At 53.0% G+C, this 26385-nt stretch overlaps 1 protein-coding gene across 4 annotated transcripts in view; it reads right to left on the bottom strand.

Moving 5' to 3' along the window:
- DDX4 (DEAD-box helicase 4) overlaps positions 1-26385 on the bottom strand; it is a 1682862-nt gene that overhangs the window by 19036 nt on the left and 1637441 nt on the right. For all 4 annotated transcript variants that reach the window (XM_085631316.1, XM_085631317.1, XM_085631319.1 and 1 more), the window contains one exon: positions 6787-6888. In XM_085631316.1, the coding sequence (XP_085487442.1) occupies positions 6787-6888 (102 nt within the window). The remainder of the gene's footprint in view (positions 1-6786; positions 6889-26385) is intronic.

The following is a 26385-nucleotide window of genomic DNA, read 5'->3' as shown; positions in this document are numbered from 1 at the left end:
AGCACGAATACCCTCAGGAGGAGTCTTACCAGCCAGGGCGTAGCAGATCTTGATGGTCAGTATAATCCATCTTGACAGCGTGCGCTTGTGCACCGCTTTACCTTTAGAACGACTAACGTAGCCAATAAAAAGCTGGTCATCAATACGAAAGTCCTTGGTCCTGTCCAGATAAAAACTCATAGCCCTCTTTGGGTCAAGGCGATGGAGTCTCTCCTCTTCTTTGGAAGGATGAGGGGGTGGATAGAAAACAGGGAGGGTAATAGACTGCCCCAAATGGAAAGGAGTAACAACTTTTGGCAGGAAAGCAGCCCTGGTCCTGAGAACCATCCTTTCAGCATGTAAGGTAAGAAAAGGAGGTTTGGAACTAAGAGCTTGAAGCTCACTCACCCTCCTTGCCGAGGTTATGGCTACAAGAAAAAACACCTTAAAAGATAACAGCCTCAAAGGACAAGAATGAAGAGGCTCAAAAGGGGACCCCATTAAAAAGGTTAAAACAAGATTAAGGTCCCACTGAGGCATTACAAATGGAGTGGGAGGAAACATATTTGTAAGGCCCTTGATGAACCTCAGAACAACCGGAGATTTAAATAGTGAAGGTTGATCTGGGAGGCACAGAAATGCCGATAAGAACGAAAGGTAGCCCTTGACCGTGGCCACAGCAAAACCCTGCTGAGCCAAGGAAAGAGCAAACTGGAGCACATTGGACAGACGGGCCTTTAAAGGATCAATGGATCTCTCTCCACACCACTTTACAAACTTAGACCACCTGTAGGAGTAAATGGACCTGGTGGAGTGTCGCCTGGCCGATAAAATAACGTCCACCACATCAGGCGGGAGAGAGAAAGAACTCAGGTTGCCCCGTTCAATCTCCAGGCATGAAGGTGTAAGCTCTGGAGGTGGGGGTGTAGAACCTGCCCCTCCGACTGCGAGAGGAGGTCTGCCCTCAGAGGGAGACGGAGCGGAGGGCACAAGGAGAGGTGGAGAAAATCTGTGTACCACACCCTTCTTGGCCAATCCGGGGCGACCAATATGACTTGGGCCCGGTCTTGGCGAATCTTCCTCAGAACCCGAGGAATCAAGGGTATGGGAGGAAACGCGTAAAGGAGTCGAGAGCCCCAACTCAACTGAAACGCTTTCCCCAACGCCCCCTGCAACGGATACTGGAGACTGCAGAATGACGGGCAGTGCGCATTCTCGAAAGTGGCAAACAGATCCCCCCGAGGTGTCCCCCACGTCCGAAAGACGTGACGAACCACCTCCGGATGGAGCCTCCACTCGTGGTCGGCGGAGAACTGCCGACTGAGACTGTCCGCACGCACGTTCAGAACCCCGGCCAGATGATTTGCCATCAGACAAATCTGATGGTCCTGAGCCCAGGACCATAGACGCAGGGCCTCTCTGCAGAGACAAAGAGACCCTACTCCTCCCTGTTTGTTTATATACCACATCGCTGTCGTGTTGTCCGTCAGGACTTGAACAGACCGACTGCGAAGGGAAGGGAGGAAGGCCTTGAGTGCCAAACGAATCGCCCGCAATTCCAGAAGGTTGATATGAAGCAACCTTTCCTCTGGAGACCAAAGACCCTTGATCTCCAGGTCCCCCAGATGAGCACCCCACCCTAAAGTGGATGCATCCGTTATCACCGTGGCCACCGATGGAGGTAGATGGAAGGGCTTTCCTTGAGACAGATTGCCCTCCACGCTCCACCAAGACAGATCCGCCGCAGCTTCTCCGGAGATCTTGATCGACTCCCCGAGATCCCCGTTGTGCTGATACCACTGCCTGCGGAGACACCACTGGAGCGCCCTCATGTGCCAGCGTGCATGGCTGACCAACAGAATGCAGGAGGCGAACAGACCGAGCAGGCGAAGGACCTTCAGAACTGGAACAACCGCTCCATTGTGGAATAAAGGGACCATCTCCTGAATGTTGAGAATCCTTTGAGGAGGAGGGAATGCCCGACACACAGTAGTGTCCAGTACTGCCCCTATAAACAGGTTGCGTTGTGAGGGCACCAGGTGAGATTTGGGCACATTGATCGAAAAACCCAAGTCGAACAACAGCTGAGTTGCCACCTGCAGATGGCGCTGCACCATCTCTGGGGACTCTGCCTTCAGAAGCCAGTCGTCCAGGTAAGGGAAAACTGGGACACCTGACCTCCTGAGATGAGCAGCCACCACCGCCATCACCTTGGTGAAGACTCGAGGTGCGGTAGTAAGACCAAACGGGTGGACCGCAAATTGGTAGTGTTGCGACCCAACCGTAAACCGGAGATACTTCCTGTGCGACTTCAGGATTGGGACATGGAAGTACGCGTCCTGCAAGTCGAGCGACACCATCCAGTCTCCTTGCTGCAACGCTTGAAGAACCTGCGCAAGGGTCAGCATCTTGAACTTCTCCTGTTTCAGGTAAAAGTTCAAGATCCTGAGGTCCAGAATTGGACGCAATCTGCCGTCCTTTTTGGGAATCAGAAAATACCGGGAGTAGCATCCCTGACCCCTTTCCTGCTCCGGAACCACCTCTATTGCACCCTTCTGAAACAAGGCTAAAACTTCTTTCTGCAGGAGAAGCAGGTGGTCCTCCGAGCAACAACCTTGGCAAGGAGGGTAAGGGGGAGGAAACTCCCGAAAGGGAAGGGCGTACCCAGTCTCTACGAGGTTCAAAACCCAAAGGTCGGTTGTAACAGATTTCCAACCCCGTAGAAAGTAGGACACCCGACCCCCCACAGGTCTTACATGATCCGGGATGGGGGATCTAGGGCTGCTTCCCTGAGGCCTCATTGGGAGCAGAGGAGGAAGAAGAGGGGTTGCGTCCAGAACCTCTCCGACCCCTTTGTCTCCCTCTATAGGACTTTTAGAGGGGACTCAGCTGCTGCTGCTGCTGAGGCTGCCGGTAAGAGCGAAAAGACGATCGCCCAAAGCCCCTAAATTTCCGAAAGGACGAACCCTTTGGTGGCACTTGCAGACCCAAAGATTTTGCAGTCAATCGGCTGTCCTTAAAACGCTGAAGGGCAGAGTCCGCCTTCTCCCCAAACAGCTTCTGACCATCAAAAGGAAGATCGACCAGAGTAGCCTGAACATCCGCCGAGAAACCAGAGTTACGGAGCCAAGCCTGCCTTCTTACAGCAACAGACGACCCCATGATCCTTGCCTCCGATGTCGCAGTTGGAGAATGTAACACCTCTGTGAGCAGGTTGGACTTATACTCCACAGAAGGCAGCTGCAAATCCAGAAGCTCTGCTGCTTTCTTTATCACCACGTGATAGGGAGCCAACTCATGAGGTGGAGAAGACCTGGCAGATGTATGTTCCCACTCTGGGGTCGTATCCAGCCCACTGGCTTCCTCAATGCCCTCGAATTCGTCCGAAGAAGAATCAACCTCACCTTCTTCCACCTCACGAAATCTTCTTTCCTCCAACACCCTCTGGGCTTCCCTCCTCGACCGGATTCGGGGAACCGACGTCGGAGACGCCGTACGCGGCGTCGGAGGAACCAGAGGAACCGGCGTCGACGGCGCCAGACACGGCGCAGATGGAGTCAGCCTCGACGTCAATGGAGTCTGCTTCGGCGTCGATGGAGTCGGCTTCGGCGTCGATGGAGCCAGTCTTGGCGTCGAAGGAGGCTCCGAAGCCTGCCGAACCTTCCGAGGTCGACCCGAATCCACAGGCGGCGCCGGAAACTGCCAAGAAGGCGCCATCGGCATAAAGGGCATAAAGGGGGCCTGAGCATACTGCTGTGGCACCCCCATTGTAAAGGCCATCGGACCCACGGGACCAGCTGGTGCTCCGGATGGGTAGGCCGCCCTATTAAAAATGCCATACATAGCATTCAAGAAATTAGCCGAATCCGTACCTGGGGCTGGGAACTGAGGCAAAGGAACCTCTTGTGGGGCCTCCGGCACCGGCTCCGCAATATCCTCCACTGGAGCCTCCGAACCGCCAGGTACTGGAACCGACTCTTCCTGCTCCTCATGCATAGAAGCATCCGACTCCACACGAACCGGAGTCGACGTCTTAGACGGAGCCGAAGACCTCGTCGGAGACTGAGTCGGAGTCTGCTTTCTCGAAGGAGAACCTTCCGGCGACTTCGAAGGAGAAGGAGACAAACCTCTGCTCCGACGTCGATGAGACGACGCCGACCTCGACCTCGACTTCTTGGACTTCGAGGATCGACGTCGAGAGTGTTTACTCTTCTTATGGTGTTTCCTCGACCTCGACGACTTCGAAGTCGATGACTCCCTCTTCGATCTCTCCTTCTTCCTCCCTCTTTTCTCTTCACCAACCTTCTTCATAAAGAGTTTGGTCTTCATTTCCTTGAGTGCCTTCGGGTTCATGCTCCTACAGCATCCGCACTCCTCCATATCATGCTCCGAGGAAAGGCACCATAAACAATTCTGGTGTGGATCCGTCATCGACATCAGGCCTCCACACTCCCTACAGGGCTTAAAGCCCGACTTCCTAGTCGAAGACATTGTCGAGAGAGATACACGACCAAACTACAAAGTAGCACTGGAGAAAAACCGTTGCGCGTCGAAGGCGCGGAAAAAAGGGAACTGACGTCATCACGCCGACGTGGGCTTCTTATGGCTCCGGTGACGTCGATCGGTGTCGCGTGCGGAGCCGGTGTATTGTGACGTCGCCCACGTCGACGTGGAATGCTGGGGAAGAAAAGTTCCGTGGAATGCTGGCGCAGGGGATATTCACAAGGTGAGGAATCCACTGGCAGATGTATCCATCAGAAACTACTATTTCTATCGACTTTTACGCACTACGCGTGAGTGTTTCCACTCTGCACCTGAATCCCGTGGGCCTCCCACTGCCTAGCAACTGGTAGTATATTGTAGCCCCAGCGATTCCCTAGGCCTAGGCCTAACCTGTGTTCGGGCCAATAAACAAAGGGGGCCCCCTAAATTTAAAATATAAAGGTAGAGACTCAGGGGAGGAAACCAGTTCAGTGCAAAGAGAAATAAACTCTACCCTTTATATGAAAAAAGTACAAAGTATCAATGATTTTTTTTTAAATACAAGCTAGAGACACTCAAGAAGAAATGAACATAGAAAATGTATGTATGCATATATATACAACCAATTCACTTTGTTTAGTACAAATTTTTTTATTTCACTAATTATATTTCATATATACATTTAGTGCAACAGAGATCGGAGAAAACAGGTTCCCACTAAGAAAAAGAGGAAAAAGGAACTAATCGCACATACATTCATTCACAACCAAAACACACATTCATCCAAATTCACACAAATGTACTGTTCATGCTAGTGCAAAATAAATTGCACTAAAGAGGTCCCAACCCTCAAAGGGTCTTCAAAACAGGAAAAATGCTCAAAAACACAAGTGAGTATATAGGCCTTGGTGGAATCAAGGGTTTCTGAGAGAAACAGTTTTCCTTGGTGTTAAATCCGGTAAGGAGAAGTGAGAGGGTGGGGCCCTGTGCAAAACGCCGACGCGCGTTTCGGTGAGACAACTCCAGATGACGGAGTACCACCTTCTTCAGGGCGAAACATTACCGCACAAATCAAAACGGGACCTGTATCAATAGGAGAGAAATTGTTCAGCGTAATAGTTTCTAAAACGAAGCTTCAACGCGACCGAAGGATGCCATACTAAAATAAGTACGGATACACAAAGTCTTCAAAGTTAGTGGACAGAGCGAAATCAAAGCGCCAGGATTCGATCTTTACGGGGAGGGAGAGACGAGGACACACCCTTCCAGCAGGCTCAAAGCTAATGTCGATGCCCGACCCAAAAGGAGCAAAAGGAGAAAAAGCCCGCTCTAATCTAGCCTGATTAGAGCGGGCTTTTTCTCGCAAGCGATCGCTTCTCCAGGACGCCGCTTTTGAGACGTCGGTTAATCTCTTCAGACGCTCGTTGACCATTGAAGCTAATCCAGAGCTTATTGCCGCTCCGTCTGGGATACTAATCACTTGGCGATTCTGCCTTCTTTAATTCTAATCATTTGGCGTTTTTGCTCCTTTTGGGTCGGGCATCGACATTAGGTAACTTGGGTACTTCGGTGCTCACAAGGGTAGTGACTATCCTAGGGTCTAGTTTCCGAGTCTCGACTCTCTAGCTGCTTTAAAAGTGTCCTTAAACTGCTCATTTCAAACTGCTAGTAATTCTATCGACTTTTACGCATTACGTGTGAGTGTTTCCACTCTGCACCTGAATCGCGTGGGCCTCCCACTTCCTAACTGTTGCTAGTGTAGTGTAGCCCCAGCGATTCCCTAGGCCTAGGCCTATCCTATTTCCATGACAGTGGTCCTTATACCACTTCTTTAGTATATGGTTTGCGTGGCCCCTAGGGCCTAACTGTATTACTTACCTGTGTGACTTAATGTATGCTTAAATAAGACTGTGTTGTACTTACCTCGAATCTCATAAAGAGTGCTGAGGGTTTGACTAGAATAAATACACTTTATTTTTTATATATATCTGTTGTGGTGTCCTTTCATTTGGTATTCAAGGATATATGGTATCACAGCTGGCTTCACATGCCATTCAGAGTTTAGCCTAAGACTGCTCTTGTCCATGCTACCACTAGGATAACTGGTCTATAAGGTTGACTTTACAACCAATCACCATAAGGGTTGTTTGGACTGATATAAGGTGTACACTAGAACTAGTGACATCATACATCAGGCCAACTTCTCACAGAAGTATCCATTAGAAACCTTCTGCGAGACCTTTTTGTTAGATAACATTAAATCTAATTTTGTTTAAATGTTGAAAGACAATGTGAACCGTTTAAACCAGGAAATACTCCGCTTACCCTTCTGCTGTCGACTGAGGCAAATGTACTTCCAATTGAACTAAATGTACCAGAAGCACTAAATGCTACTTCTTCTAGCCATGCTGGAACCTCTTGCTGAGCCTACAAAAAAAGAAAAACAAAGTAGTTACAATACTACAAAGTCAAGCACAACTAAAGTACAAGTTACTCATCTTCGGTAACACCTTATCTGTTAGAGACATGATCTAGCCGCAGACTCCTTACCTTTGAATTTCCCAGATGTCAGACTGGATTCAGAAGATTTTTCTTCGAGCAATACCCCTGCGTGCCAGCAGGTGGAATCGATCGGCATGGTCTGCGCTGTAACTGACATCCGCGCCACCTTGGCACCCTGACGTCAGTTACTTTGCACGACTTTCCACAACAGAAGAGCAGAGCGATTAAGTGCACGGAAATTGGTATGTTTCTGAACTAGGGCACTGAAAGGGATTAGCCCTGACCCTAGAAACCTGTCTGCAGTGCAGGGAGAACGGGTGGGTTAGTAAGGAATCTGCAACAAGATCATGTGTCTACCATATAAGGCATTACCGAAGGGAAGTTGTCCATGTGATTGAAACATCTAGACACAGCTTCCTTACTTTTGAATGGATACCCAAGCAATACCATCCCCGGAGGAGGGACTGTGGACACGTTTACACAAGGAAGTCCTGTAGGACAGAGAAGCCAAAGAGGCTGTCCCTACGTATTTGACTGTCTAGGCAGTGGTGCTTGGTAACCATGTGCAGGGATGCCCGGGTTCCTGCCTGACAAATACCGAGGACTGGAACCCCACATTGCAGTGCTGAGGTAGCCTCTATAGCTCTGTTGAGAATTCAGTAGGCTGCTGCTTTTTGGCCAGAGCGTAGTAAATTTTGATGCAGAGGACGACCCATCGCGAGATGGTCCTCTTCTGCACCGCGCAACCTTTCTTTGTTCCAACGTACCCAATGAAGAGTTGGCAGTCCACCTGGAACTGTTAAGTGCGGTCAAGGTAGAACAACAAGGCTCTTTTTGGGTCCAGACAGTGGAGTGGCTCCTCTTCTTTAGAGGAGTGCTGAGGAGCTTAGAAAGTGGGAAAAGTGACAGATTGACCAACATGGAATGGTGTTACCACTTTGTTTGGTAAGAAAGAGGCACTAGTGCGAAGCATCAACTTCTCAGGGAAGATGGCCAGGTATGAATGACAAAGTCGGCAATTCGCTCACCCTCCTGGCAGATGTGATTGACACTAAAGAACAAGTTACTTACCTTCGGTAACTATGTATCTGTAAGAAACATTAGTTAGATTCCTCACCTTAGAATATCCCCAGGCGTCAGACTGGATCCGGAAGATTTTTGTAGCAATACCCCTTGCGCGTCGCTAGGCGTCGTCTGCGGCTCCGCGTCAGTCGTTGGCGCCGTGATGACGTCGGAGTACTTAGACGCCGCCCTCGCGCGCTGACGTCAGTTCTTGTACATAGCTTTCAGCGCCAGGAACGCAGAGCCATGCAAGAGACCGACACTGGTGCCAAAAAATCTAGGGCCATGAAAGGATAGCCTTAACCCTAGATATCGGTTTGCAGAACGGGGAGGATGGGTGGGTCGGTGAGGAATCTAACTAACTAATGTTTCTTACAGATACATCGTTACCGAAGGTAAGTAACTTGTTCATCTGAAAGAAACACGTTAGTTAGATTCCTCACCTTGGAATAGATACCCAAGCAATACCAACCCCAGTGGTGGGTCTGCGAACCAAGATCACACCAGAAAGTCCTGGAGGACAGAACGGCCAAAGAAGCCATCCCTCCGGACTTGGCTGTCTAGGCAATAATGCCTGGCAAACGTGTGCAGCGAAGCCCACGTCGCCGCCTGACAGATGTCCTGCAAAGGGACTCCCCGTCCCAAAGCAGTAGTAGCCGCTGTGGCCCGAGTAGAATGGGCTCGCAGCCCAACAGGAGTGACCTTTTTTGCCAAGGAATAACAGGTTTTTATACACAAAACGACCCACCGGGAGATGTTCCGTTTGTGCACAGCTTTCCCCTTCTTAGCACCCACGTAGCCAACGAAAAGCTGGTCGTCCACCCGGAACTGTTTCGTGCGGTCCAAATAGAAGGAGAGCGCACGTTTTGGGTCCAGACGGTGGAGCCGCTCTTCCTCTTTGGAAGGATGCGGAGGCGGAAAGAAGGTGGGCAAGGTGACAGATTGCCCAAGATGAAAGGGAGTCACCACTTTCGGAAGAAAGGAAGGACGAGGCCGAAGGACAACCTTGTCCGGATGAACAGATAGAAAAGGAGGCTTGGACGATAGAGCCTGGAGCTCACTCACCCGTCTAGCCGAGGTGATGGCTACCAGGAAAGCAGTCTTAAGAGTCAGAAGACGAAGAGGACAATTGTGAAGAGGCTCAACGGGAGCGCACATCAGAAACGTTAGAACAAGATTCAAGTCCCACTGAGGCATTACGAAAGGGACAGGAGGGAACGTGTGAGTAATGCCTTTAAGAAAGCGTGACACTACAGGGGACTTGAAAAGAGAGGGCTGATCAGGAAGCCGTAAGAAGGCAGAGATGGCAGCAAGATAACCTTTCAAGGTGCCCAGGGCAGAGCCCTGCTGGGCCAAAGAAAGAAGAAAGAGGAGAACCTCAGAAAGAGGGGCGGAAAGGGGATCCACAGCCTTTGCTGTGCACCATGCCACAAATTTGTTCCACCGGCAGGCGTATACCGTCTTTGTGGAGGGACGCCTGGCTGCCAGAATGATATCACTGACTTCAGGAGGCAAGTCAAATGGCATCAACTGCCGCCGCTCAATCTCCACGCATGGAGGTGGAGGCTGGAGAGGTTCGGGTGGAGGACCGTCCCCTGCTGCTGCGACAGAAGATCCTCCCGAAGGGGCAGACGTATCGGAGGATCGGTCAACATACTGAGTAGCTCGGGATACCAGTACCTTCGTGCCCAATCCGGAGCCACCAAGATGACTTGGGCCCGGTCGCGCCTGATCTTCTTCAGCACTCTGGGCAGAAGTGGTATAGGCGGAAAGGCGTACAACAGACCGCAACTCCACTCGCGACGAAAAGCGTCGCCGAGCGAGTGCCGCCTTGGAAATTCCAACGCACAGAACTGCTGACATTGCGCGTTCTCGTCGGTGGCGAATAGATCTAACCAAGGCTCTCCACACTGCTGAAAGAGACCTTGCGTCACCTCGGAGTGCAGACGCCATTCGTGATCCATCATGCACCGGCGGCTGAGTTCGTCTGCTCTGGCGTTCAGAGAGCCCGCCAGATGTTGAACCACCAGGGTGATGCCCTGGTGTTCCAGCCATGTCCAGAGGAGCAGAGCCTCCTGACAAAGGGTCCACGACCCCATCCCGCCCTGTTTGTTGCAATACCACATGGCGGTGGTGTTGTCCGTGAACACCTGCACAACACTTCCCCAGACAGAGGGAAGGAAGGCTTTCAGTGCAAGTCGGATCGCTCTCAGCTCCAACAAGTTGATGTGGAGGCGAGACTCCGCCGGAGACCAGAGGCCTCTGATCTCCGCCTCCCCCATGTGGCCACCCCATCCCAGGAGGGACGCATCCGTCACCACGACATGCTCCGGTAGGGGTAGCGAGAGGCTCTTGCCCGTGACCCAATCGCGGTCCGTGAGCCACCACTGCAACTGCTGTGCAGTGCCCTCCGAGATCAAGACATGGTCAGACAGGTTGCCGTGATGCTGGGCCCACTGAAACTTCAGGTCCCACTGCAGAGCCCGCATGCACCGCCTGGCGTGATGCACTAGTAGGATGCAGGAGGCCATCAGCCCCAGAAGCCGCAACACTAGCCTGACCGAAACCCAGGATAGAGGCCGAAAGATGGTAATCAGGGCCTGTATATCCCGGACCCGCTGTTCCGGTGGATGAACCCGGAACTGCGCCGAATCGAGAACCGCTCCGATGAAGAGGAGCTTCTGAGAGGGACTCAGGTGTGACTTCGGCACGTTGATGGAAAACCCCAGCAAATGCAGGAGATCCGCCGTAGTCTGGAGGTGGGAGACGACTACCTGGGGCGAGCCCGCCTTCAACAACCAGTCGTCGAGATAGGGGAAGACTGGAACCCCTGATCTGCGCAGATGAGCTGCGACCACCGCCATCACTTTCGTGAACACCCGAGGGGCACTGGTAAGGCCGAAGGGGAGCACGGTGAACTGAAAGTGCTCCTGACCCACCGTGAACCGCAGGTAATGCCGGTGGGCCGGCAGGACGGGGATATGGAAATATGCGTCCTGCAAGTCCAACGGTACCATCCAGTCTCCAGGGTCTAGGGCAGCTAGAACCTGAGCCAAAGTCAACATTTTGAACCGTTCCTTCCGGAGGAAGGCATTGACATTCCTGTGGTCCAAGATAGGGCGTAGGCCCACTTTGCCCTTCTTGGGAACCAGAAAGTAGTGGGAATAACAACCACGACCTACTTCTGGGCTCGGAACGCGCTCGACGGCCTCTTTGGCCAAGAGGGCCGAAACTTCCTCTTGCAGAAGATTCAAATGATCCTCCGAGATACGGTGGTGCTGCGGTGGCATGGCTGGAGGGGTCGTCTCGAAGGGGAGGGAGTAGCCCCTTCGGACGATTTGCAGCACCCACCTGTCCGAAGTAAGGGTACGCCAGTGGAGCAGGTGATGGCGAACCCGGCCTCCCACTTGCGAGGAATGGGCCTGAAAGCTCGGACTAGGAAGGCTTTAAGGCAGATGCTGCCGGGGTGGATGTGGACTGACTGCGTTGTCCTCCAGTACCGCCTCTGCGGAAACTACGTCCACGACCGCGTGCAGGCTGGGTCTGCGGCCGGTGGCTAGGCAGACGTGAGGAGGTGCCCCTTCCTTGGCCACGAAAGGAGCGAAAAGCGGAAGTTTGTGGCCGCGGGGCCGAGAGGCCCAAGGACTTGGCCGTAGCCCGGGAGTCCTTGAAGCGAGCCAGCGCACTGTCCGCTTTCTCACCAAAAAGGCGAGTGCCATCAAAAGGCATGTTTATGAGAGTGCTCTGGACATCCCCTGAAAAGGACGTGGACCGCAGCCAGGCGTGACGTCGAAGCGCCACCGTGGTAGAAATCGCCCTACCCAGCGAGTCCGTAGTGTCAAGCCCACATCGGATTGCATGGCGCGCTGCATCTCTCCCATCGGCCAGGGCCGAGGAAAGCCGCGCCCGGGCCTCCTCTGGGCACAGGGGCAGCACGTCCGCTTCTGGACTCCAGGTTCTGGACTCAGGTCGCACTGCAGCGCTTTTACTATTAGATCTAAGCGCTGCCTTCGATACTGTGTCCCACCATATACTGATCCAACGCTTACAGGAGGCGGGAGTGACTGATCTCGCTCTCCAGTGGTTTCGGTCTTTTCTATCAGATCGTTCTTTTAAAGTGGCCATACCACCTGGCCAATCCGCCACTTATCCCCTGGAGCTGGGGGTACCACAGGGATCCTCGTTGAGCCCTACAATGTTCAACCTCTATGTGAAACCGTTGGCTGGTGTCGGGCCATTGTGGGCCTCCCTAGACATTGCTCAGTGTCTGGTACCATCGCGGCCTTACATTGGCTCCCGGTCAGACAGCGAATTCAGTTCAAAGCGCTGTGCCTGACCTTTAAAATTTTGAAATCTTCTTCGCCGCCGGCACTTGCTAACCTACTCACGCCCTATGTTCCTTTGAGATCCTTGAGATCGGAGGGGCGTCACCTGGCGGTCTGTCCGCGCTTTAAATTGAGCAGAATGGGTGGCCGTTCCTTTAGGGTGCTCGCGGCAGGTTTGTGGAACTCGCTCCCGGTACACATCCGAGCTCTTGAAGACCTGTTCGCCTTTAGGCAGGCGATTAAAACTTTACTGTTTCCCGTGTCTGGTTAATTTCCTTTTCTTTTATTGTGTGTTATGTTGTAGCGTCTGTCATAGCGCCAGGACGCCCCTTTGCTGGGGCAGCTGTGCGCTATAAAAATATAAATAACATAACATAACATAACATAACATCCCACAGAGAGTGGGAATAACGGTCCAAGAGACAGGCGGTGTTCAAAGACCGCAGGCCCAAACTGAGCGAAGAGAACAGCTTCTTACCAAACTGTTCCAGTCTCTTGGAATCCCGGTCCGGAGGAGCGGACGGGAAGGAGGATTGAGAGGTAGAGGCCTGGATAACCAGACTCTCGGGGGTGGGGTGTTGGGACAGAAAACTGGGGTCGCCCGGAGCAGGACGGTGGCGCCTGGCAACGTTCCTATCCACAGGAGGTACTGTGGAGGGCTTGGACCAAGTGCCCTGCAGAACGTCAATGAGGGCCTCATTGAACTGCAGCAGAGGCTCAGTGGAGCATGCGGCAGACTGAAGCACCTCAGTGAGGATGTTAGTCCTCACAGCCACGGCAGGCAGCTCAAGCCCAAGGGCCGCGGCCGCCTTGCGCAGCACCACAGAAAAAGCTGCACCCTCCTCCGAAGCCACAGTCGGAGGAGAGATGAATCCAGTGTCCGGTGAGGTATCCAAACCACTGGCCTCCCCCAGTTCATCTGCCCAGTCCTGTGAAAGTTGGCCCTGAAGGGCCAAAGGGTCCACGGACCCCTCCCAGTCGCCCCCATCATCCGATTCCTGGTAAACAGGAGGAATGATCGGAGCCGGTCGATAGACAAAATGTGTCTCTAGCGGCGTCGGATGGCGCCGCACCGGCGTCGGGACCAGACAGGGGCTGAACCGGGGATCGACGTCGACCGGAGTCGGCGTCGGAGGTGGCACCGGTGTCGACGCCGGCGGAGGAGGCGTGACTACGTCGACCGGCGTTGACGGGGGCCCAGGCACTGGCCCGTCGGGGACCTGCGGCGTCGGAGGCTCCAACGGCGCCGGGGCCGGAGCCGCCGGCGCGCAAGGTCGCCCAGTCGAGTCCATGGGGCCCGAAGGCGCGCCAGCGGGCGGCGACGGCGGGGCCAGGCTCCTCATGGCCGAGAGGAAGGCACTGACCTCCGCCGGCGACGCGTCAGTCCCATGGACCGGCGGGTATGGGGACGTGCACGCCGCCTGCGGCTCCGGCGGAGCCGCGGGGTGGAACCACCCTGACACTCGGCCGAGTCGCGCGACCGGCGAGGGGAGTCCGAAGAGCGGTGTCGCCTCTTGGACTTCTTGGAACGCTTCGACTTACCCGAAGACTTCGAGCCAGATGAGCGACGATGTCGAGTGCAGCTCCGCAACCGATCCTTAGACCTCCTCCTGGACCGGGATCGAGAGCGGCGCGGAGCTGAGTGGCGAAGCTCGAGAAGCTTACGGGACCGCTCCCGCCGAGCTTTCGAGGTCAGGGCCATACAGTCTGAGCACGACTCCGCGTCGTGGTCGAGGCCCAAACAATACAGGCACCGGCGGTGATGATCGGTCACCGACATCAGTTGGTGACAGTCGTCGCAGGCCTTGAAACCAGGCATCCTACCGGCACCAGAGTCGAGAAAGGGACCAAAAAGAGTCAAAAAAGTTAGTCAAAAAATGACTAAAGGGGTAGCTCTCCCGGATCGGTGCTTACTGGCGTGGAAAAAAGAAGAACTTACGTCAACGCGCGAGGGCGGCATCTAAGTACTCAGACGACGTCATTCCGGCGCACGACGCCGACGACCGACGCGGAACCGCAGACTACGCCTAGCGACGCGCAAGGGGTATTGCTGACGAAAAATCTTCCGGATCCAGTCTGACGCCTGGGGATATTCTAAGGTGAGGAATCTAACTTACGTGTTTCTTTCAGATTCAACTTAGAACCTTTGCAATACTCCTAGTTACTAAGAAAATTATATAAATCAATTGAATTGGTTTTAGGAAAATCAACTGAAGGAAGTGTGGGGTTCTCAAAATAGCAGTATCATCTTGATCTCTAGATGAAGAATCCCCTCTGTTCCACCTGAGCTGAAATGTGAGAGACAGATATGAATAAAGGGGAAGAGCAATGGTCAGGGGCAGGATATCAATCAGCAATTTTCCAAGACTATGAGGCATTGTTTAGCTCACTGCCACTTCAACAGAATGCATACTAAAGCTTTATATCAACATAGGACATTATTAGGAATTCCTTACATTTATGCAAGGGGATACCAGAGGGACGGAACTTACCACTTATAATGCTATTTCTAGTGTATACATATCCTTCTGGTGCCAGACTGAATCCGACAACTTGAAATAGCTCTCTCTTGCTCGCATGTTGTGCCGTGGCTTCATCCTAGCATTAGCACTTGAGCCTCCTCTGGAGGTGATGTCACTAAACCGTGAATTTGGCCTCTGTGTTCCGATGTCTGTTTTCACACTTTTTTCCCTCTACCTTTGAGCCGGACACAAGCCTAATAAAACTGGATGGATGCAGTGCACAAATTTAGCAGTTGCTACACAACCAATCTTCTACCTGTAGATTCCTCACTTGTTGAATAGATTGCAAAGCAGTACCCCTCTCAGCTGGTGGAACTGAAGAAATAGTCAAACAATAAAATCCTTGAGTATGACATGTGTATCTGACCATCCCGTCTCCCCTCTGAAACAGAGCAGTAATGTTTTGCAAAGATGTGAAGGTAGGTGTGAGGAAACTAGCTTTTTGCAGGTTTCACCACCCTTTTTGACCCCATTGTTGACTACTAGGCACTGGTGTAATGGCTCTGAAATGCCCTGAGCCCTGCTAATCAGGACTCATTGCATTTGCTCTGACCCTTACAAAGGTGCACTGTTGATTGACTTATAGCCAATTGGCACACTCTACCTTACTTGTAAGAATATTTTACCAGGAAGGCCCAGTGCCTGTAAGTTAGAGTGTCCCCTCAGGGACTGCAGCACTTGTTGTACGACACTAAGTGGGATAAGGTAAAACATGGCTCCTAGTCTGCCATTGCAGACTGGAAGGGCAGTTTTAAACTGCTAACTCTACTTTGCCAATTTAAATAATGGAAAAGCCCAAACTCCCTTTCTAATGAGTGTAAGTCACCCCTACAACAGGCCTATCGGGTCATAAGGTAGGGTGCAGCACATTAGTAAAGAAGAACATGTGTTTATCAGGTTCTAGCAGTAAAAACCAACAGCTGTCGCTTTCACAGCGAGAAAGATTGGTAGCCCCAGTGGCAAGTACAGAGTTACATGTTGACAACTCAACTGTGCTAACTTTTGAATAGGACTACCAAAGTTGACTTCAAGGTATCAAACAACTCTTGATAAGAAGTACAAGTTACTTACCTTCGGTAACGATGTATCTGGTAGAGACGATTCTAGCCGCAGATTCCTTAACGTAGAATTATCCCCAGGCGTGAGACTGGACCCGGAAAACTTTCTTGCCCAGCATCTCTGCACGCCAGGGGCGGCACCACGCGACTCCGCCCGACGTCCTGTGCGGGTGTGACGTCAGCGAGGTCATATAAGCCCCACCCCAGCGCGCTGACGTCAGTTTGCTTCGGAGAACTCTTCTGCGCCACAACGCAGAGCCATCACGACAAAACTGAGAAGAGCATGGGAACAGTGTGCGAAAAGACCAGAGAAACAAAGAGAAAAAAAAAAAGGTGAGAATCACCACCAGGGGGCACCAAGGCCCCATAAGGCGACAATAGCAGGCTAGAGCAGGAAGGAGAAGAGCACCACTGTGAGAAACAACAGTGCAAGCCAAGGCGCAAGCACCAGGTGGCAGTAAAGCACCAGAAGGTCAGAGCAGCGAAGCCAAAGCAAGAGGAGAGCAAAACACCACTCCATGGAACCACTGTGCAAGCCAAGGCAAGAGCCCTCCTGGAGGCGCAAACCTGTGAAAGCACTATGACAGAAAGAGCCTACAACCACAACCACAGGGGAAGGGCCACAAGCCCGGAAAAGATGAGCAACAGCAACACATCCAAGACTACGCCACCAAGGATGGCCAGACACCCTGAAGGGAGTAGGAGGTTAAGGGACAGGGAAGCCCTCTGCAGGCTACAGTGCCAAGGAGGGCCACAACCTCTGAGAAGAGCAGGAAGTCAAAGGACAGGCAAAAGAACCCAACGAGCAAGACCGGTTGGGGAGCAGAAACTCCAACGACAAAGGGAAGGAGCAAAAGTAGGCCCTCACCCTGGAGAGAAACCAGCTGGAGGGATACTTGACCAGAAGAAATGAAGAGGACACCCACAGAAGACAAGTCACCCAGAGTGAGGTGACAGCAGAAACCCAAGCCGAGGGTCCTCGCAGAACGGGGAGGAAGGGTGGGTCGTGAAGGAATCTGCAACTAGAATCGTCTACCAGATACATCGTTACTGAAGGTAAGCAACTTGTACATCTGATAGAGACTACTAGCCGCGGATTCCTTAACGTAGAATAGATACCCTAGCCATACCCAGAAGGGAGGTGGGCCTGCGAGAAAGCCTCCCCACCAGGAGAGACACAGGGCCCCAGTAGGGAACATGTCACAGGGACAAGAAGGGAAAGGCCAGGAAAAACTGAAGCCCAACCAAGGGAAAACTGCCCAACTCCCCGTAGGGGCAGACAGCGCCGTTAAAGCCCCAAGGAACACAAGGACCGCCTCAACCCCAGGAGAAGAGGTAGAAGTGGAGGCAGGACCCACCTGAAGAAACACATACACAGTGACAGAAGAGCTGCACACACCCCCGCTGCAAACCGTGGACAAGGCAGGGACGGCCACACCGCCAAAAGTGTAGAAAGAAGAAGAAAGGCCCAAGAGAATACATCAAAGGCCACAACGGCGTAGCAGAACAAACAAGCCCGCAGGGCATGCACAGCCAGCAGCAGGCGGCACCACGAAACAGTGCACCCAGGATAGCCAGACGCCGGCCGAAGACAGAGGTCAGGAAGGGCCAAGAAGTGTACGGACACGCCAAAAGGGAGGGTCCGGCACACACTGACCCACGAAGGAAGAGGTACCAGGCCAAAAGAAAGAAAGACGGGGGACGGACCAAGCCGCTCACCTGAACTCAAAAAACGGGGAAACCAGTCTCCCCCAGAACACCAGACAGAGGACCAAGGCGGACAGAAGAACAAAACCGCCACAGCGCAATGCCGCAGACAGCAGTCTGGACTAGGCCAGCGACCGAGCGATCCAAGAGAAGGACGGCCCAGGGCGCAACACAAGCCACTCCAAAACCATCAGCAAAAAGATCGCACCAGCGACATACTGTGACGCCACGGAGTGCAGAAGGCTGAAGGACGACCACACCTCCGCAGCACATGAAAAAGCTATATAATAGCTACCAGCACTCCACATAGGGCAAGTAACGTCCCAGAACCTGGGAACCCTCTTAGGAAAAGGTTTCCGCAGCAGAGGACAAACAGAAAGACCTGCGGAAAAAACGCAGACGGATTGTCAATGAGCCAATAAGGAATACACAGAAGGCCTAATCTCAGGGCCTAAACGCTATACCAACAGCCAAAAGCACAAGCCAAAACAGGGCAGGACCAGCAGCCAACAGCACCAAGGCCCTAGGCCCTAACAAAAGGGTCCAAAGGCACATGAACCACACAGAACAAACAACCGGGGGTACGCTGCCACAAGGCCCCAGGAAAACCACGGAAGAACACCTCCCAAAACACAGACCGACTCACAGGTCACTGAGGAGGAGGGCGAAGCCCTGCAAGAAACCTCTGAATGGCAGAATCCACAGGGGCGTGGAACAAAAGAGTGCCATCAAAGGGAAGGTCCACCAACCGTTCCCTCACACTATCCCGAAGTCAGGCATGGCAACAAAGGGCCACAGAAGTAGCCATGGTACGACCAAGCACCTCCGAAACGTCCAGAGCAGAGCGAAGAATAAAGGACACCAGCTCCCGACCATTCAACACATGGTGCCTTAGGTCAAAACAGGCACCCTCCTGAGAAGCGGCAGACATAAGGGACTCCGCCGAGTCTCACTAGCAAGAAGCGGCCCTTGCCAAAACACAAAGAGTGTTAAGGGTTAAGATATTGCGCCCCCAGGAATCCAACCAGCGGGCCTCGCGTGACGGAGGGGACAACACCGATGGCAGGGAGGGAAAGGCAGTTTGCAAAAGAGGGCCCCTGGTAGAGGGGTGGAGGTAAAGACAGACAGGGTCATGCGGTGCAGAAGCGGCTGGGGCACCGGATCCCCTGTGGCGGGCTGCCCCCAACAGAGACGTATGAAGCGAGGCCTTGAAGGAGAGAAGCAGCTCCCTACCTCCATAACCCTGATGGAGGACTTCCAGGAGATGATCTGTGGGAAATGGGCAGCTGGATTGCCCATGCGAAAGATCCCCGCCGCCGTGGAAACAGCCTGAGCAAAAGCAGCACCGGCCTCTGTAGGGGCCCCGTGGAGGGGAAAGCAGTTCCTCGGTGGGTGACGGCTGCAAACTAAGGCGGCCGTCTCCCAGGTCAATGGGAGGAAGGAAAGGCCAAGTCCGAAAAGAAGGAGGAGGAGGAGGCGGAGTGGCCGAGGAATGGGGAAACTGAGGCCCTTACGGCGAAGACTGCGGGCGCGGCAACGCCAATGAGCCGTCTTTGGAGGATGCCGCGGAAAACTCCACGACGCGGCGGCCCATCTCCGGAGAAGACGAGACCAACAGGTGCCAAACCTCCGGGGAAGAGGGAGCGTCTGACGACGACTCAACGACCCGACGCCGTAGAGTCCGCGACCGGTGTCAACGTCGACCGGTGCTGAACGGGACGCCGGAACGACCTCAGCCACAACTTGCGGCGCAGGAGACAGGAACGGGGTCAGAGCTGCTAAGGAGCGGCGCCGTATCGACCTCCAGCGAGGCAGCCACCTGCGTGGACGAGGGGGACCCAGGGACACGCCGACCCTTAGCCAGCCCCTGCGGCACCGCCAGCACCTGAGCGGAGTCGCCTCGGCCTCGGACAAGGCCGCCGTCTGCCCAGAGGCCTGAGTGGGACTCGAGGACACGCCCCGAGTCCCGGCAACCTCCTTCGACACCACAGGGACCCCCGCGGGGGTTTGCGGCGAGGCAGTGGTGCCCGGGTCCGATGGAGGGAACCCCGAAGAGCCACACCCCGACTGCCCCACATCCCCGAACCTGGATCCGAACCAGTCGGCGCCGGCAAAGCCGCAGGAGCCCCTGCACACGGCAAGGGACCCACAGACGTCTCAGAAGGAGGAGATGGAAGATTCAAAGAGGCCTCCAAGGTCCACCGCATAGGCCTCCATCTGGGCTCTGGTCGCCCCCACGCCGGGGAACAGCGGATAGGAGGGCGACGCACAGTGATGCACCACCCGCGGAGAACCCACGCCCCCAACAGGCAGGAGACCGGGCCTCGGGGACAAACTGCGACACTTACCCACAGGTGAGTGACACTCCTGCGGCCTGGGAGAGGGACGATGTCGGAAGCAGCGGTTCTTGAATCCTTCCGCGGGGGATGGACGCGGCGCCGACCTGGACATGCGGGCCGAGAGGAGTTTCATCCGGCGCTCCCACCAGGACTTCGGCTTCATCTGCTGACAAGCCTCGCAGTCCGTGGAGTCGTGGTACTCCCCTAAACACCACATCCAAAATGGGGCGAGGGTCTGTCGCCGACATTGGGCGTGCCCAAGAGGAGCACGTCTTTAAGCCCGAAGGCATTCGCACACGGTTCCCAAGAAAACGCAAAGCGTAAAAAGAAGGCCTGACAACGGGCCAGGACACGATCCAGATCCGTGTTGCACGCGGAAAAGAAGAAAACTGATATCAGCTTGCCGCGGTGGGGCTTATGTGACCTAGCTGACGTCGCTCCCACGAAGGAATCTGCGGCTAGTCGTATCTATCACATACAGGCATCAGAGGTTAGTTCCACTGAAAAAGTTACCTTCTCATTGTCCCGCGCGAAGATTCCAGAACTCCAGGAATTCTCCTTTTCTTGTTGAGGAGTGCACTTTGATGCCAGACAAGGGTCAAAGACCTGGGGATTCACATCTTGGGGATCTGAAACTCACTGTAGCAGAGGCCAGCAGGCCTCCGGGAGATCCAGATACAGTTACAGCAGATCAGCTGGGCAGCTGCAAGGAGCTGGTTATCTCCCTTGTTGGACGGTAGGATCCTTCTAGCATTGTCACCCCCACTTTGTGCCTGGTGTTTTGGACTAGTCTGACTGGGATCCTGCTAATCAGGACACCAGTCACTGTGCTTTCCACCTAAATTTGACTATGGTAAGTACTTTGGTACCTTCCAAATTGGCTACTGTTGTACCCTTTTAAGTCCCAGGCATATGGTACTAAGGTACCCAGGGCATAGGTACAATAGGGGTTCCCCATGGGCTGCCGCATGTATCATGCTACCCATACTCACCACAGCTAAGTTTCCTTAAATCTGAAGTCATTGCACTTAAACCCTGTAAGTCACCCCTAAGGCAGGCCTTTCAATCCTGAAGGCAGGGTGCACAAGTTACTTACTTGTGTAATGATATATCTGTAAGAGACATTAGTTAGTGATAGATTCCTTACCTTAGAATATCCCTAGGTGTCAAGACTGGATCCGGAAAGTTTTCGTCAGCAGTACCGCTGCGCGTCGGTAGGCGTCGTAGTACAGCTCCAGCTCCGTCGCAGGCGTCGTAGCTGCCGAGATGACGTTGTCAGCTACTTAGACGCGGCCACGCTCGGACGTCAGTTCTGTACACAACTTTTCCGCGACAGAAGCACAGAGCCATGCCAGAGACCGACTACTGGTGCAATAGAACTAAGGCCCTGAAAGGGATGACCTGAACCCTAGAGAACAGTTCGCAGAACGGGGAGGATGGGCGGGCAGTAAGGAATCTATCACTAACTAATGTCTCTTACAGATATATCGTTACACAAGTAAGTAACTTGTGCTTCTGAAAGAGGAACGTTAGTGATAAATTCCTTACCTTAGAATACATACCCAAGCAATACCAACCCTGGTGGTGGGTCTGCGAAGTGAGATTACACCAGAAAGTCATGGAGAACTGAACGCCCAAAGAGGCCGTCTCCACGGACCGGACTGTCAAGGCAATAGTGCTTAGTGAAAGTATGCAACGAGGCCCAAGTGGCCACCTGACATGTCTTGCAGGGGGACACCGCGTCCCAATGCTGTAGTAGCTGCTGTCGCCCTGGTATAATGGGCATGCAGCCCAACCGGAGCTTCCTTTTTGGCCAGAGATTAACAGGCTTTAATGCACAAGACAGCCCATAGGGAGACCGTGCGCTTGTGCACAGCCCGGCCTTTCTTGGTGCCCACGTGGCCAACAAAAACGCTGGTCATCCACCCGGAACTGTTGTGTGCGGTTGAGATCGAACGAGAGCGCACGTTTTGGGTCCAGACGGTGAAGCCTCTCCTCTTCTCTTGAAGGGTGCGGAGGCACAAAGAAAGTGGGCAGAGTTACAGTTTGCCCGAGATGAAAGACAGACTACTTTAGGTAGAAAGGAAGGATGCGGTTGAAGCACAACCTTGTCCGGATGAATCGGCAGGAAATGAGGTTTGCAGGAAAGAGCCTGGAGCTCACTCACCCGCCGAGTGGAGGTGATGGCCAACAGGAAGACAGTTTTCAAAGTCAATAACCGCAAGGGACAGTTATGAAGAGGTTCAAAGGGAGCGCACATCAGATATGTGAGAACCAGGTTCAAGTCCCATTGAGGCATCACAAAAGGAACAGGAGGGAAAAGGTGAGTAATGCCTTTGAGAAATCGAATGACAACCGGTGACTTGAAAAGAGAGGGCTGATCAGGCAACCTAAGAAACGCTAAAAGAGCAAAAAGGTAGCCCTTGATAGTGCCCAAAGCAGAGCCCTGCTGGGCCAAAGAAAGGAGGAACAATAGGACCTCAGAAAGAGAGGCAGCAAGAGTATCAACAGATTTTGCCGAGCACCATGCCACACCGACAGGTGTATACCGTTTTAGTGGAGGGACACCTGGCTGCCAGAATCACATTACAGACATCGGGAGGCAAGTTAAATTGAATCAGCTGTCGCCGCTTAATCTCCACGCAAGGAGGTGGAGGCTGGACAGGGTCGGGTGGAGTACCGTCCACTGTTGCTGCGACAGGAGATCCTCCCGAAGAGGCAGTCGGATCGGGGGATCCACGCTCATATTGAGTAGCTCGGGATACCAAACTCTTCGAGTCCAGTCCGGAGCCCCAAGGATGACTTGGGCCCGGTCGTGACGAATCTTCTTCAGCAATCAGGGTAGAAGTGGTATAGGCGGAAAGGCGTACAATAGACTGCAACTCCACTCGCGACAAAAAGCGTCGTCGAGCGAGTGCTGCCTTGGCAATTCCAACGTGCAGAACTGATGACGTTGCGTGTTCTCTTCGGTAGCGAATAGATCTAACCAAGGTTCTGCCCACTGCTGAAAGAGACCTTGCACCACCTCCGAGTGAAGACTCCATTCGTGGTCCAACATGCACCTTCGGCCGAGTTAGTCCACCCTGGCGCTTAGGGTACCTGTAGGAGAGTAGGGTCTGCTTTCTATGTTCACCCCCACTTTTTGCTTTTGCTTTACTGGTTTTCGACATAGATGTGGCTGTGGGCCTGCTAATCAGACCCACAGCCCTGCTGTTCTCTCTCTAAATTAATACTATGTACTTTAGGTGCATAACCCAATTGGATAGGATCACCTTATTGGCCCCTGTACAGTGTACCTTAGGTACCCAGGGCATAGGTGTACCCTAGGCCTACCAGGGGCTGTAGCATGTATTATGCCACCCCTGGCCTGGCCTTCCATTATGACACAACTGGCTGATCACTCAGCTGGGGCAAGGTCGTGTAATCACTCCTTGCTTGGGTGTAGTATTCCTATACCTAACTTACATATAGACACATGTGTACCTATCAGCCACTCCTATGGCAGGCCTTAACAATCCTGGAGGCAGAGTGCTTGGTAACATGTGAGATGGTGCTCTAGCATGAGCTGAGCCTGTCTGCAGCTTTCGGAACCATGTCCTTATAGCTGTTCTATGATATAGCCTACCATATACTCTTAAAGTGCCTTATAATCTCAAACGGTTATGGTAACTATGGTTTGGCTTTATCAAAACATGTCGTGTAAGGTGTATAACACTTTGGAATTATACCCCCATCCCATTTCTGGGGATGAGGATATTATCCCTCCCTTCCAGAGGGAGAAGACATGTTGAAACCTACTTACCCGGTTAAAGTTAACCAGAGCCCCAGCATCACAAAATGGATGCTGCTGCCACGACACAAGTCTGGCCTCCTGCTGCTGGGAGTGATCCCGGCAAGGGAGGCTTGGACAATAGGTTTCCTGCCTTGGGAGGTGCGAGCACCACCCCAGACAGGCCTTAGTGTATTGGGGCAGGGAGGGATGAATGAAACGAGACACTGCCTGGGGCACACAAGGTGTCCCATGCATAGTCCAGTTCAAACCGGTGCTGGGGCACACCAGCCCCAGTCCTGGCTCGAAACTGGACAAAGGGAAGGGGGTGTAACCACCCCCCTCCCAGGTCCCACCCATAAGGCATGACCTAGCAGGCAACCCAGCCCCCCAGATTAGTATAAGAGTGGTAGCTGGGCCCCAGGAGATTTGATTATCCTGAACCTGCAACTTGAACAGAAACTCTGGACCTTCGACATTCGACGAAAGAAGAAGACTGAAGAATCTCCCTTGTGGCCAAGGAGTGGCTACCCTGTGCAAACAGGCACCATCAAGAGACTTACCCTTTACTTTGCGGAAGTTCTACGAGGGACCGACTGCAGAGCCCGACCAGAGCCTTGACTTCCAGACTTCTCCGACCCTGATCCACATCCACAGCCGAGCTGAGATACGTGGAGGCGACGAGAGACGTGGGACCGGCTACCTGGGAAAAGTGGCGAGTATCTTCCAGCGCAGCTTCTGAGGCACCCTCGAAGTTGTGCACCGGGGATTGAGAAGCCCCAACCCCAAGCACCATCTGCACCGAAGATCAGCCCCCCACACTCCACGAGTCCTGCGTGGGGCCCTTCTGCATTTTCCTGCTTGCCGCGCCTGTCCGGTTGCTTGCCCGTTGGCTAGTGGCCTTTGTGACGACGCACCCTGAAATCTTCACTGCTGGTTTGGCTCCTCCAGACTGGCTCCCGCTCCTCTGCAAAAGAGAAGCACCCCAGACGTTCCTGGTCTGCACCAGAAGCAAGTCCTCCATTCTTCGTGGGTTCCGCTTGCCAAGGCTTGGTGAGTCCTAGTTCAACTTCGACGCCGCCGACAGCAAGAGCCTTCGTGGGACAGCTCGCCTACTGGTCCTGGTCGTCCTAGACGTCTCCTGATACCCGTGGTTGCTGCGACAAGCTTCACCCTTCGCCTGCAATCTTCACGACATCGCCTGGTTCCTTCCTGGTTCCACGTGGTCACTGGCTAGTGACCTTGACTCTGTCCCTTCTGCTTGCAGGTACCCTTCCTTCTTGATCCCGGCCTTGGGATCCACCGGACACTCTACACTGACTGCCTGTCAGCAACTTTCCTTCAGGCATCCATAGAAGTCCACAACGCAACCCGACGCAAGTTCACACCTATGCACCCGCAGCCTGTGGGCTAGGTAACTTGGGTACTTCGGTGCTCACAAGGTTAGTGACTATCCTTGGGTCTAGTTTCCGAGTCTCGACTTTCTAGCTACTCCAGAAGTGTCCTAAAACTGCTTATTTCAGAACTGTACTATTTCTATCGATTATACGCATTACGCGCAAGTGTTTCCACTCTGCACCTGAATCCCGTCGGCCTCCCACTTCCTAACTGTTGGTAGTGTAGTGTAGCCCCAGCGATTCCCTAGGCCTAGGCCTATTCTATTTCCGTGACAGTGGTCCTTATACCACTTCTTTAGTATATGGTTTGCGTGGCCCCTAGGGCCTAACTGTATTACTTACCTGTGTGACTTAATGTATGCTTAAATAAGACTGTTGTACTTACCTCGAATCTCATAAAGAGTGCTGAGGGTTTGACTAGAATAAATACACTTTATTTTATATATATATCTGTTGTGGTGTCCTTTCATTTGGTATTCAAGGGATTATATATGATATCACAGCTGGCTTCACATGCCATTCAGAGTTTAGCCTAAGACTGCTCTTGTCCATGCTACCACTAGGTTAGCTGGTCTATAGAGTTGACTTTACAACCAATCACCATAAGGGTTGTTTGGACTGATATAAGGTGTACACTAGAACTAGTGACATCATACAACAGGCCAACTTCTCGCACTGGGGCTCTGGTTAACTTTAACCGGGTAGTAGGATTTTAACATGTCTTCTCCATCTAGAAGGGAGGAATACTATCCTCATCGCCGGAAATGGTGTGGGGGTAGTATTCCACAGTGTTAGACACCTTACACGACATGTTTCGATAAAGCCAAACCATAGTTACCATAACCGCGAGGATTATAAGGTACTTTAAGAGTATATGGTAGGCGATATCATAGAACAGCTATAAGGACATGGTTCCGAAAGCTGCAGACAGGCTCAGCTCATGCTAGAGCACCATCTCACATGTTACCAAGCACTCTGCCTTCAGGATTGTTAAGGCCTGCCATAGGAGTGACTGATAGGTACACATGTGTCTATATGTAAGTTAGGTATAGGAATACTACACCTAAGCAAGGAGTGATTACACGACCTTGCCCCAGCTGAGTGATCAGCCAGTTGTGTCATAATGGAAGGCCAGGGGTGGCATAATACATGCTGCAGCCCCTGGTAGGCCAAGGGTACACCTAGGCCCTGGGTACCTAAGGTACACTGTACAGGGGCCAATACGGTGATCCTATCCAAATGG

This window comes from Triturus cristatus, chromosome 2_1, assembly GCF_964204655.1.
Source record: "Triturus cristatus chromosome 2_1, aTriCri1.1, whole genome shotgun sequence".
NCBI classification, from domain to species: Eukaryota; Metazoa; Chordata; class Amphibia; order Caudata; family Salamandridae; genus Triturus; species Triturus cristatus.
Note: the sequence above shows the minus strand (reverse complement) of the source record. Positions and strands in the feature narration are given on the sequence as shown.